Raw genomic sequence first — 11,746 nt, 5'->3', positions numbered from 1 at the left:
TTCGTTGCGCTTCGGGGCGCCGAGTGCGCATGCGTGGTTCGCGGGGAGAGGCGGGGCCCCGTTTCTGGGCGCTTCATCCGGGTACTCGAGAATCACCATTGACAGCCGAAGCACAACTTTTCCCCAGGCAAAGTGAAATCAAGCCGCGGACACGGACACGATCTAGTCCCCGCCTTTCAACTTAAATTAGTGGAAAAATCGGCGTCGCGACCCCCCGCGCGGAGCCGGAGTCGCTCGCCCGTCCCCCGGAGAGGAGCCATCCGTGGCCCGACGCCTTCGAGTCGGCTTCCGAGCACTTTTTGGAGACGGGCGGAAAGTCGGTGATGAGTCCCGGGCTGCCAAAGAAGCGAGAACTTGCTTTCCGAGCCGAGTAGTTCTTCTTCGGCTTGTTATTATTGCCCCAATTGCCCCAAAGTTGGCTTCGTTGGCGTCGAAAGTGGGGGCAAAGTGCTTTTGTGGACGGAACATGGAAGTACAAGGCCTGCAAGAGGCGCTCCAAGTGGAAATCCAATGTCATCAGGTAAGGACCGCCGCCGTTGTGTTCTTCTTGTGGAGGACGTCAAGGAGGTGAAAGTCAACAATGTCGGCCGCTCACTTTGTCTCTCGTCGGGCCGCTCTCGGCGATTGTTCGGCCCGACGAGCGACAAGAACCCCGGCTAATGCGGCGCTGTGCTGGCTGGCGAGCAGGACGCGAGCTGAATATTTATGAGGGACAAGAAACATCCATGGCCGCTTTGTTCCTCTCGTACACACAGCACAACTTGAGACACTAACACCCCCCCCCACCCCCCCAGCAACTACTTGTGTGAACACACACACACACGAGGCACAAGCACAGCCCGGAGGTCGACATTTTTTTTTTTTTTTTTAATATGAGTTCCCCCTCAAAACATGAAACAGGCCGAACTTTATTTGTTGAAAAAGTAGTCGCTGCTCGGCTCGCTCGGCTGCTAACAGGCTAATGCGGCGGGCCTCGGCGTCAAGTTTATTCACGTCAGCTGTTCGTCTTGTTTTGGGTAGTCTGTGCTCAAACTTGCTGACAATTCGCGTCCATTTTGAGCTCGCCGACGTCGGGTAACTCTCTGCTTAGCTAACTCGTGACACTTTCCGGGGGGACTTTTCGGGCACCCCGCGGTTGCCTTTTGACGTCTTTTTCGTCCCCCATTTTGTTCCGAGTTTTGCACTTAGTCCGCTGGTATGATTGCTTCTGGGTCACGTGACGGCGCCGCTGCCCGCTGATTGGCCCACGACGACGCTTTCGCTTGACTCTCTCCTGATGGCGGCTCGACGGCCTCCTCGTCCTCTCGACGGACGGCGACTTTTTCTCGCTGGTTCCGAGCAGGTGCCGCGAGCGGGCGGGCGGGCGGCCGGCCAGACGCCGGCGGTTCGGCTCCGCGGTCGCCGAGCCGCCCCTCCGGCGCGCACAAGTTGTCGCTTTTTTTCGGGAGGAGGACTTTGGGCAAAACGGGCTCGATCTGGTTTGGACTCTCGCTGCCTGACTTGAATCGATCCACTTATTCCGTGGAATGTTGATTCGAGTTGAGCTTGAGCCACAGAAGGCAAGACGTGTGCCCCCCCCCCCCCCTTTGATAGTGGAAGCGTCCATTTTGAGAGAGAAAGGGGTGCCCCCCCCCCCCAGCATGGAGACCAAAAAGTCTGCAGAGTTTCACCGAGGACGTGGTGGGGAGCGGGGGGGGGGCGGGTGGACCTTCATAGGCAACATTACCATTTTGATTGCTTTGATGCTGTTTTGGTTTGGGGGTGGGAGCAAAAGGAAGCCCACTCAGCACTGCACTGACGTGCCCCCCCCCCCCCTTTAACACGTTTTGTGCTGGAGCAACAAAAATGTCCCATTTGCTGCTTCTTGTCAGTAAAAAAGCAACACATTTTCCTGACGTGAGCCCCCTTCCGCTCATCTGTGTCACTTCTGTCATATTTTGGACCTCACCTTACTTCCGCGTTGTATTACAAGACCACTCCAATTACCCCCCCCACCCCTTTTTTTTTTTTTTTCCCCCTTTCTCCCATTTTGTACGAGCAGACTTTGTCAGGCCTCCTTTTTCGAACAAATTAGATGCAAAAGATTCCGGCAGTGAATCAAATGTTCTTACGAGGCGTTGAATAGATTTTCTCAATTTTGAATGTGGACGTTTTCAAAATCATTCAGGGTTGCACTTTGCCCCATTTGAAGAGCTCAAAGTTGAAGTTTTCAAATCTCATCTTAAATGACAATTTTCACGTATTTGGGCCGAACCGCCAACGGAGCGTGATCCAATGTTGTCGTGGAGACGCTTTCAAACTAAAGAAACATTTCAAAATAACTCAGTCAACCAGATTGAAATTCAGATTTGTGCACAGTTTATGTTTGATGGCATGTGCCAAATGAAGTTCTCGTATATATAAAAAAAAGCCTCGATTCACTTCACAAAGTAATTTGACGTGGACTTTTGATTTCTGTCAACTGAACTTGTTTTTGTTGCGGTTTTTTTTTTGTTGTTGTTGTTGTTGTTGTAAGACTTTGATTCATTTCCGTCTTCATATTTGTCAAAAAGGCCCGAAAATTATTTTTTCATTCCAATTTGCGTTCTCGTGTCGGCCCGTTTGTTTCTTTTCTGTCAAGAAATCCCAAAGGGCAAATTCCCGTTTCAGACAAACGCCCAATTGGTCCCCCTCAACTGCGACGAGGTTCTTCTTGTCTGTTGAGGAATGCCAGCGGTGCTACTTTTAGCCCTTTTGGGGTAATTGGGACTTTGTCCGATGAGGTCCTTGTTTTCGCGGTGTCTTCAAATTGTTCACTTTGCATCTCCAGGCCGCTCCTCTCGCACGAGGGAGCGCAAAGATGCTAACTAAAAAGGAAAAACATAATGCGCGCCTCGCGTGTGACGACGTCCTCGTCCGGTCGCTGTGCCGATGTTTTTGTGTTCCCGCGTCCAAAATCGGGGCTCATGCGAGGGAGCGGCCTCAGCGGCGGCGAGTCCGATGGCCCCCGCTCGTCTTCACGGGGATTTCTGGGCGTTCGCATGGCGCCGCCCGCTTGGTTGCACCTTTTATGCGGGATGTTTTTTTTGCGTTGTGTTCCCAGCCAACATTTGTGTTGTCGACGTGAGCTGCTGGGGGGGGGGTCGAAAGGCCACTAAGCCGCCACGTTCCTGATTTCGCTGACTCGGCCACACCCCTTAAAGGCGCGCGGTTTCAATGAGCCGCCACTCGCGATTATTTTGAGCGATGAATCGGATGAAAAAGAGATTTTTCAACGTGCGCGATTTGATCCGAAAGCAGAACGTGATTTGAAAACAGCAGTGGCGAAAGTGCTCAACGATAAATCGGCGAGTCATCGCTCGCGGAATTCATCTCTGCCTTTCGGTCTCGTCCCGTTGCGGGTGGCCGCGGCGCATCATCGTTTCGGGGAAAGAGTCTTCCTGCTCTGGGAAAACGACAACTTTTTAGTCGTTCAATTGCATTTTCTTTTCTTTTTTTCTGAAGCAGCATTGATGATTTCATGACGCGTCGGGATCATATCGGAGCTTTTCATTGGGCCAAAGTGGAAGTTGGGCGGTGTTATTGGCATAGTATGACAAAAATCGTCTCCAGCTATCAAATATTAGTCTTCCAGAATTTGTATTTGGATGAATTATGATTTTGCTTTGTTGAAGAGCAATTCTGAATACATGAAAAAAAAAAAAAAAACGAGTGAGTACGTCTTTGCCATTTTATTGAGCGCCGCTTGAAGCCCCTGGGCAGGAAAAGACTCAAAATATCAGAATTGATTTGTCCATCAAATATTTGTGCACACCCTGAGGAAAGTGTGACCTTGAAGCAACCTGAAAGTGAAGGACGGCCACTTTGTTTGTTTGTTCGGGAGACCAAAGCGACTCGTTCTGAGCGTCCGATGTCGCCGGAAAATGGCGTCGGTCAGCACGCTCGGCGCTCTCGTCGGGCGGCGCGGTTGAGGTGAAAGGTGACGCTCGCAATATGTCTTTTGACATGAATGGAAGTGGTTGCCGGGGAAACAAGCCTTCATTTTTGCCGCCATTGCTGCGGCGGTGCCAATGGTTTGCCGCTTCCTGTTTTTTTTTTTTTTTTTTTTTTTTTTGTCTCCCCCCCCCCCTCACGGCACGTCGCCACGTCCTCGTCGCTCTGAGGTTGGCTTAGTGTCTTTTTTTTTTTTTTTGGGGTTCGTTCTGAGGTTTGTTAGTGTCTTTTTTTTTTTTTTCTGGGATGTTAACGCAAATGTTTGTCTGTTGTGTGCAGAATCAGACGCTGTGCAAAGGCCTGAATGAACTTCAGAACGGGCAGGTAGGCGCCACGCACACTCGCCAAATGTCACATGTTCAATTGTTCTCCACTTTTTGTTTTCTAAGCAAAGTGCCGTTTTTGATTGAAATTGGCCCCCTCCCTTTAAATTTAAGCGGGTTTTCTTTTTGCCTCACTTTTCATGGATTTTGTTTTCCCCTTCCTGATGTCAAACAAGCTTGAAACGATGAATGTGCATCAAGTGTCTCAGGAAAAAAAAAATCCCTCCATATGATCAGCGAGTGTTTGTGCGGTACCGTACATTTTTGCCTTTGCCTTGGGCTGCGTTCCGTTCTTCAAAAAGAAGCAAAAATGATTCCGCTCGTGTTTCGGAAGCAGGAATCAAAGTTGCTTCAGTCGAGCTCGGAGCAGCGTCTAAATATAGCCGCCCGACGGCTCCTCGCCGTTTGGAACGGCGCCGGCTTTTAGGTACCCGAAGGTTCGTGAGATGACGGAGATGCCGGCGCGCGACTCCAGACGTTTGCGTGCCTGCCGAGGCGTCCGAAAGAAACGGACGCGTGTCCGAGTGGTGAAAAACAATTGTCAAAATGGTGACCGCACTTTTGCAAGGGCACGCGTGATGACGCACACCCCAAAAGAAAATGAATCAATGCTAAAGGGCGACATTGAACGCCGATTCACCGCTGCGGGGGCCGTTCGCGTTCATCTAGGGAGCCCAGTTAACGTGTGCGGCCGAGAAGCGCCGTCGCTTTGACTGCTCGGCGGCTTTTGCATCCGAACTGCGTTCGTCGCGAACGGAAACGGCCGGAACGGCGGGCGACGAGCTAGCGCGTAACCCGAACCTCAGGGGAAAACTCTGAGAAACAACGACCGAGAGTTTGGATCGCTGATCCGACGCCGCGAGGAAAGGCCTCGTGGCAATCATCCGGAACTGGATGACAAAAACCAGACTTTGACTGGACGCCAGCTTCCGTCCATCTGTCCGACTCCGACCGACTGATGCAATTTCTTTTTTTGACTCTATGTGTGGAATACTCCTGAAGGGAAAGTCACAAATCTGAACGTGTGCCACGTAGCAACGAGGCAAACGTGGCACGCGTCCAATCGAGGGTTACCGGCACGGTTGGCGGACGGTTGTTCCGATGCCCGTCAGACGGTAGTTTTTGTTTTCGTTGCGACAAATGTACTCTGTGTGTGCGTCATGTCGTGTTTGATGTGTGTGCTTTAACAAGCGTTTGTGTCCAGAAGCTGGCGGTGCGGAGTTGCCCGGCGGGCGCCGCCAAGCCGCTGTCCCTCATCAAGCCCCCGAGCCAGGGCATCGCCATCTCCGTGGTCCCGGCTCCCGTCGCCGTGGTAACGGCGCACATCAACGGGCAGAAGACGCCCGGCTCGGATCCGCCGCAGACGTCGCCCGTCGACCTGCAGACGGCGGGCAGGGCGGCGTTCGGGGTCGGCGCCCGCCCGCCGGGCGGCAAGAGGGCCCCGGAGCTTCCCGCCGCGCAGGTAACGACGACGACGTCGTCATCCCGCCGTATCGTTTTGCGAGGACGTCGCTCTACGCGAGGTTGAATAACAAATACACGCGAGACGTCACGATTCGGAACGGCCACCGCGGAATTTGTAACATTCCGTGACGCTCCCGCCGGAACCGTTCTCATCGTTTGCCGGAAGTTTTTCCGGCGAGCCGGCAGAAGATTGACTGAGTGAATGGAGGAGAATGATTGAATGATGAATGAGTGCTCACGAGCGCTGTTTCCATGGAAACTGCTGAGCCCCGCTGGTCGGGGGTCAGCCGAGCCAAGCGGAGGAACAAAAACATCTGCCGCCCGCCGCTGCTTCTTTGCCGTCTTTCTCTCGCCGTTGGCTTGGTTACCTTCCGTTCCAGCTGTGCGCGGAAAGGAGGTGCAACGCCATCGACAAACGGGAAGTTTCCCAAACCGCTCGACTGAAGGCAACCGGGAAAATGAAAGCATTTTACTCGCTGTGGTTGCCATGGGAACTGGCACGAGCCTCCCCCCTCGCCCGCACCATCCTGAACCACAGAAGAAGAGCAAGGGGGTGGCGTGTCAGCCAATCGCGGCACAGCTTCTTTGTGGACAAGAAGTCAACACAAAGTGTGTGTGTGTGTGTGTGTTTGCGCGCGTCCAATCGGTAAAAAAGTTGGTCCGACGTCGCGGGCTCGCGTTTCACGACGATGACGGTTTTGCATTTTTGTGCTGCAGATGTTGGGCCCGCTCCCGTCCGTCCCCGTCAAGGTGCCTCAAGTCAGCTCGCTGCACCGACTGGCCGGTCAAGCCGCCAGCGTTCTCCCTCAGGTGCTGGCGCTCGCGACAAACGTGCGTGTGACCGTTAGACAAATGGACAAATTTGACAAAAAGTCCACGCACGGCCGCTCCTGTTTTGGCAAACTTTTGTTTTGCGTGCGTGCGTGCGTGCGTTGCAGGTCAGGCCAAAGTCGCTGATTCCGGACAGCCTCCCCCGCAGCCTGTGCCGGGACCCGCCGCAGCCGCGGCCCACCTCCGCGCTCAACCGGCCGGCCCCCACTCTTCCCACCCCGAACTGCACCCTCGGCCCCCGCCGGCAGCCTTACGACGACGACGCCGCCGGCGAGGCGGCCGGCCCCGCCCAGCACGCCTCGGCGGGGGCCGGCGTGGCCTACGCCATCATCGCCGCCTCGCCCGGCAACGGCAACGGTGTGGCCGCCGTCAGCGAGGCGGTCAAGGTGAGGCGCGCCCCCCCCCCCAATCACACCCGATATCTGACACGCTCACACCGCGTGCGTCTTCTCAGGTGATCATCATCCAGCCTCAGGCCCCCGGCAGCAGCGAGGGCGGTTCGCTCCCTCTCCCGTCGCGTGAGCCCCCGCCCGCCCCCGGCAAGAAGATCGAGGACGACCCGGAGGTGGGCGGGGCCTTTGCTCAGGAAGTGCTCGCGATGGTGGCGATGATGTCACTGACGCTGTCTGGTCTCTTTCACAGAAAATTTCTTTCATGGTCTCGCTCGGGCTCGTCACCAACGAGCACCTGGAAGGTAACGACGCTGCCCCCCCCCCCCCCCACACACACACTTTTTTGTTTTGTTTTTTTTTGACTTTCCGTGTGTGTTCATGTGCTCCACGTCCCCTTTGTTGTTGTTGTTGTTGTAGAAATTCAGCTGAAGAGGCAGGAAAGAAAAAGGCGAAGCACAGCAAACCCCACCTACAGCGGCCTCTTTGAGCCCGAGGTGCGTACGTTGAAGAATGACGACGCTGACATCCTCGTCCTCCTCATCCTCACGGGACATTGTGTTTGTCCACAGCGCAAACGTCTGGCGACGCATTACCTAAACGGGCCGCTCTTCTTGTCGGCACGAGGTAAACCCGCGTCGCGATTGTCGAGCGCAAATGCAGTCTTGTGTGTCCGAATGCTGAAGAGTCGGCGTCCAAAGCCGGAGCGTCGTCCTCTTTGGGCTCTCAATCAGGACCAAAATGTGGAAGCAAATATCAAGTTGGGCTGGTCCGAGTGAAGAAAGGTGGCGGGGGGGGGGTCGTTGCAAATTCCTCGGGGCGTTTTCAATCAAATGTTGACTGCTTCAAAATTGGAACGTTTCCAGGATGAGCTCGGAACCGTTTGACGTTAAAAGAGATCCAGTGTTTTGGTGTGGGGGGTCGCTGGCCTCGCCGAAACAGAAGAGTTTGATTGACTTGAGCTGTCAAACTGGAACTTGAGGCTTCAAAAAGCGTGTGCAAATAATTGAAAGAATTGAGTCGAAATTTGGATTTGTCGCCTTGATTTTGGCGCAAATCCGCTTCCAACTGCGCAAATCGTTGAAGGACGAAAAAGCCTTTTTCTTTGGGTGTTGCTCTTCCGCATTGAGTTGGATCTGCTCGTGTCTCATTAGCTTTGTGCCGCTAGCGCTAACGCTAACCCTACCGCCCGCGTCCGCATGGCTTTGACACGTTTGCGCTAACGTGTGCTCTGCTTCCATCCACATGCTAGACTCTGAGGATTTCTGCTGGAAGGTAGGTCACATGACGCCGCTTCTGTCACGCCGGGGTCCAAGTGGGACGCGTCGCGGTCGTAGGGCCGGGCCGGGCCGTCCGTCAAGACTTTTGATCTCCACTGCTTCCATTTGTTGCAAAGAAGACAAAAAAGCATTTTCTGTCAAAGTTGATGCATGCGAGGGCAAAAACGCAGTGAAGAAGGTTGTCTAGAGCAGAATGTTGCTGTCCTTTGCAGTTTCGATCGATCCAGTCCAATTTTTTAAATTTTTTGTTTTTCTATTTTGACTCCACGGAAGGGCACGTACGGCCCGGCCCGGCTCTGACGTGTAGAAACAGTCTGGATGGATTTGGAAGCAGCTGACGGGCACTTCCTGCTCCTTTCCGGATGCGAGCTTGCCAAACTCCTCAAACGTATCATGGCTTGCATTTCACTTGGATCCAATTTCTTTCTTTTTATTTATTTATCTATTTTACTCATTGACTGCGTGACGTTGGCGACGTAGTTGCGTGAGCTTTTTGGCGCCTTTGCAGATAGTTTTTGCTTTTGTAGTCCCCGAAAATCTTAAAAGCGTACCTGGGTCGAGGCCCCCGTCCGGCCGGAAACGTGAGGCGTGAGGTGATTTTGGAAAGTAGGCCCGAAAGCCGGAATCCGGTCCCGACCGACGTCTTAGCGCGTTTGTGGCGTGTGGCCGCAGGATGACGTGGAACAGGACGAGCGCTGCGCCGTGTGCCGCCGGGACGGCGAGCTGCAGCCGTGTCACAACTGCCCGCGAGCCTTCCACCCGGACTGCCTCCAGCCGCCGCTCAAGACCCCGCCCGGGGGACCCTGGTACTGCCCCAAGTGCCACAAGAAGGTACGCGGTCCCAAACTTTGCTTTGACCTCGCCGATGAATTGTTGACGCTAACTTTGTGTGTTGTTGTTGCTGCTTGTGAAGGTTCTGAACAAGGAGAACATGTCGTGGCCTCACAACTTTGTGCAGTCTTACGTCACGCACAAGACAGGTGGGTCCAAATGCAAGCGCATGACAAGCGCCGCCGCCGCCTCCCCCACGCGTCAACATAGTTCCCTGGCACTTTGATGCCATCTGGTGGCAATTTAGAGAATTCTAAAAGGAGCGAGCGCAAAGACTGATCTGGTGATTCGGGTTCTAAATAATAAATAAAATCTGCAAAACGACGAATAGGCTGATGGGCTACATTTTTCATCCTGATGGTGGGATTGTGGTGTTTGTTGGTGACAGAAAATACATTTGATCCAGCAAACAAAAGGGGAAAAGATCAAACCAAAAGATAGAATGGGGGGGAGGGGGGGGGGTCACACGACTGTGCTTTCAAGTTCGCAAGCGTTGACCACTGGCGAAACCTTTTCTGGGTTGCGTTTTCGGAACGAGCAAACTTGTTGAGTGGACCCGGCAAGCGATCAAATTGCTCCTTTGGATTTGTCGTGGATCCTCCTGGAAATCACGTTGTCGCAATTTTGATGACAGTGCGTCAGGAGGAGAAGCGGCGGCTGCTGCGACGGAACGGGGAGCTCAAGAAGGAGTTCGCTCACCTGGAGGCGGAGGACGACGAGCTCAACAAGACGCTCAAAGTAAGCGACCCGGCTCTGAAAACGCTCGGACGGATTGTGCCCCACAGAGGGGGGAAAGGCTGACTTGAAAAACTGGGCCACCACTAGGTGGCGCCACCCGCGGGTGGCTGACTGTCAGGGACCCGATTCAAAACTTGAACGCGGCAGGTCGTAGCCGAGGCACCAGATAAAGCGCGGCATGAGAAAGATTATGGGATGGGGTCAGGCCGGGGTCACCGGCGCGGAGATCAGGCTCGAAGGCCGGCACCCCGTGGAAATGGACCGGGGTGCGGTGACCGAAGGCCCGTTGACGGCGTGTAGTTTGCGCGTCGACAGATGCGTCGTCGGGAGAATTTGCAACTAGCAATTAGCCAAGTGGATGCGAAAGTCCACGCTCGTTTGTTGTGTCCTGTTGCGTGGCGACACGCTAACGCTCCGCCCGTGCTCCTCTCAGCGCTGCCTGGACCGGCGAGATCGTCTGGCGGCGCGGCAGCGGGACACGCTGGCGTCGCTGGAGCGCCTCAAAGCGCTCATCAAGCTCATCCAGGTTACCGTGACGACCGCCTCCTCGCCGTCCCGAATGAGTAGCGGCGGGCCGTCGACCTCGCCTCTCCGGCCCCGTCGAGACCACGCGGCCGACTAGCCCCCGCCCCCGCCGCCCCACCCGGCGGTCGGCCGGTGAATATTTTGACCTGTGACGACGGAAGTGCTTACGAGATTAGTTTTGGTTCTTGTTTGTCGGCCTTAAACGTGTTCTACTTGCCACACACGAGCAGCTTTTTTTCTTTTGCCAAAATGATTCAGGAAGTATTGAGAGAAGAAAGTATTTAAGAGCAAAGTACACCGACGACGTAGTATTTCATTGTACATAAAGACGTCGACGGCGGACGCTGAGCCCCGCAGAATCAAAGCGAAACTTTGGACTCGGTCGGCCCGCCCGTCCGTGCGGACTTTGCGTCATCTCCCCGCGTTCCGGTGGGCGACGGCTCGTCTTTTCGGCGTCGGGAAGCGGACCTTGCAAACGGCGACGAGTTTGTCTGTTGAAAACGGAAGGCGATTTCGTCAACGGTCGCCTTGGAAGGAACCGGACCGGAGAGAGCCGGTCGAATTTTGGAACGTGCCGTGCCGTGCCGTGCCGTGCCGTAAATGAAATGATGTCGTTTGGTTCCGGTTTGACCGAGTCGCTCCCCAGCGCCGACCGGTCCAGGGCGTCGTGAGGAGAAACGAGACGGACGATTGGCCAGATGCATTCACGTGACAAATATGCCAAAAAGTCTTTTCTACGCTTTAATTTCCTTTTTCTACTGGAATTGGCCGTTTCCTTTGTTTGGTTTTTGGGCGAGCCGCAGCCACACTGCCTACCTTGAGCGCTCGCTCGTCTTCCTGCCGCTTCCCGGAACAAAAACGCCTTCGTCGTATCGGCGCCCCCTGCAGACCGGCGGCCGGCAAACCAGCAGCCCCCCCCCCCCCCCGCCCCCACCCCCCACCTCACGCACGCGGCGCGGTCTTGCCGGGGAGAAACCGCGGCATGATGGAACAGATCTATTTTATTAGAGCACACCTTTGAACAAAGAACACTTCAAAAGGGTTTTCTATTCTTTTATTGAGCAACAAAAACAATAGATGTCTTTTTTTTGTTTGATTTGTGTCGATGCCACCGCGGGAAATTGTGACTAGCGAGTAGACTTGAGTGTTTTGTCTTCAATATGCCAACGTAGTAGTTCACCTTTTTCTACCGACTTCGTACAAAAAAACAACAACAAAAGATTCCTTAATAAACATTTGAACTACAAAACCCCTGTCGGCTTTGTCCTCTTGTCAAACGCTGACGCCTGCTGGACGTCTGCCGTACTGCACGCGTCCTTTTCCCGGCGGGCCGCGACGGCTTTTGATCGATTGCGAATTCCGGTGGGTGTGAGATTGTTAACGCAAGACACGT

At 54.3% G+C, this 11,746-nt stretch overlaps 1 protein-coding gene across 3 annotated transcripts; it reads left to right on the top strand.

The window, feature by feature from the left end:
- The first annotated feature begins 124 nt into the window (after nucleotides 1-124).
- phf21b (PHD finger protein 21B) lies at nucleotides 125-11,602 on the top strand. 3 transcript variants are annotated; one of them, XM_061806358.1, is made up of 14 exons: nucleotides 125-520; nucleotides 4,252-4,296; nucleotides 5,503-5,757; nucleotides 6,477-6,590; nucleotides 6,698-6,976; nucleotides 7,045-7,155; nucleotides 7,233-7,284; nucleotides 7,400-7,476; nucleotides 7,552-7,606; nucleotides 8,232-8,254; nucleotides 8,932-9,090; nucleotides 9,173-9,239; nucleotides 9,725-9,828; nucleotides 10,262-11,602. In XM_061806358.1, the coding sequence occupies exons 1-14, from the start codon at nucleotides 467-469 to the stop codon at nucleotides 10,448-10,450; spliced, it is 1,584 nt and encodes a 527-aa protein (XP_061662342.1). In that variant the 5' UTR covers nucleotides 125-466; the 3' UTR covers nucleotides 10,451-11,602. The 3 variants fall into 3 exon arrangements, with proteins under 3 accessions (XP_061662342.1, XP_061662343.1, XP_061662341.1); XM_061806359.1 differs by having other exon boundaries at nucleotides 127-520; nucleotides 5,500-5,757; nucleotides 6,477-6,569; XM_061806357.1 differs by having other exon boundaries at nucleotides 127-520; nucleotides 5,500-5,757.
- Nucleotides 11,603-11,746: the final 144 nt, after the last annotated feature.

The sequence above is a fragment of the Syngnathoides biaculeatus genome, chromosome 20 (assembly GCF_019802595.1).
Source record: "Syngnathoides biaculeatus isolate LvHL_M chromosome 20, ASM1980259v1, whole genome shotgun sequence".
In the NCBI taxonomy this organism is placed as follows: domain Eukaryota; kingdom Metazoa; phylum Chordata; class Actinopteri; order Syngnathiformes; family Syngnathidae; genus Syngnathoides; species Syngnathoides biaculeatus.
The sequence above is the reverse complement of the archived record's forward strand: the minus strand, read 5'-3'. Positions and strand labels throughout refer to the sequence as shown.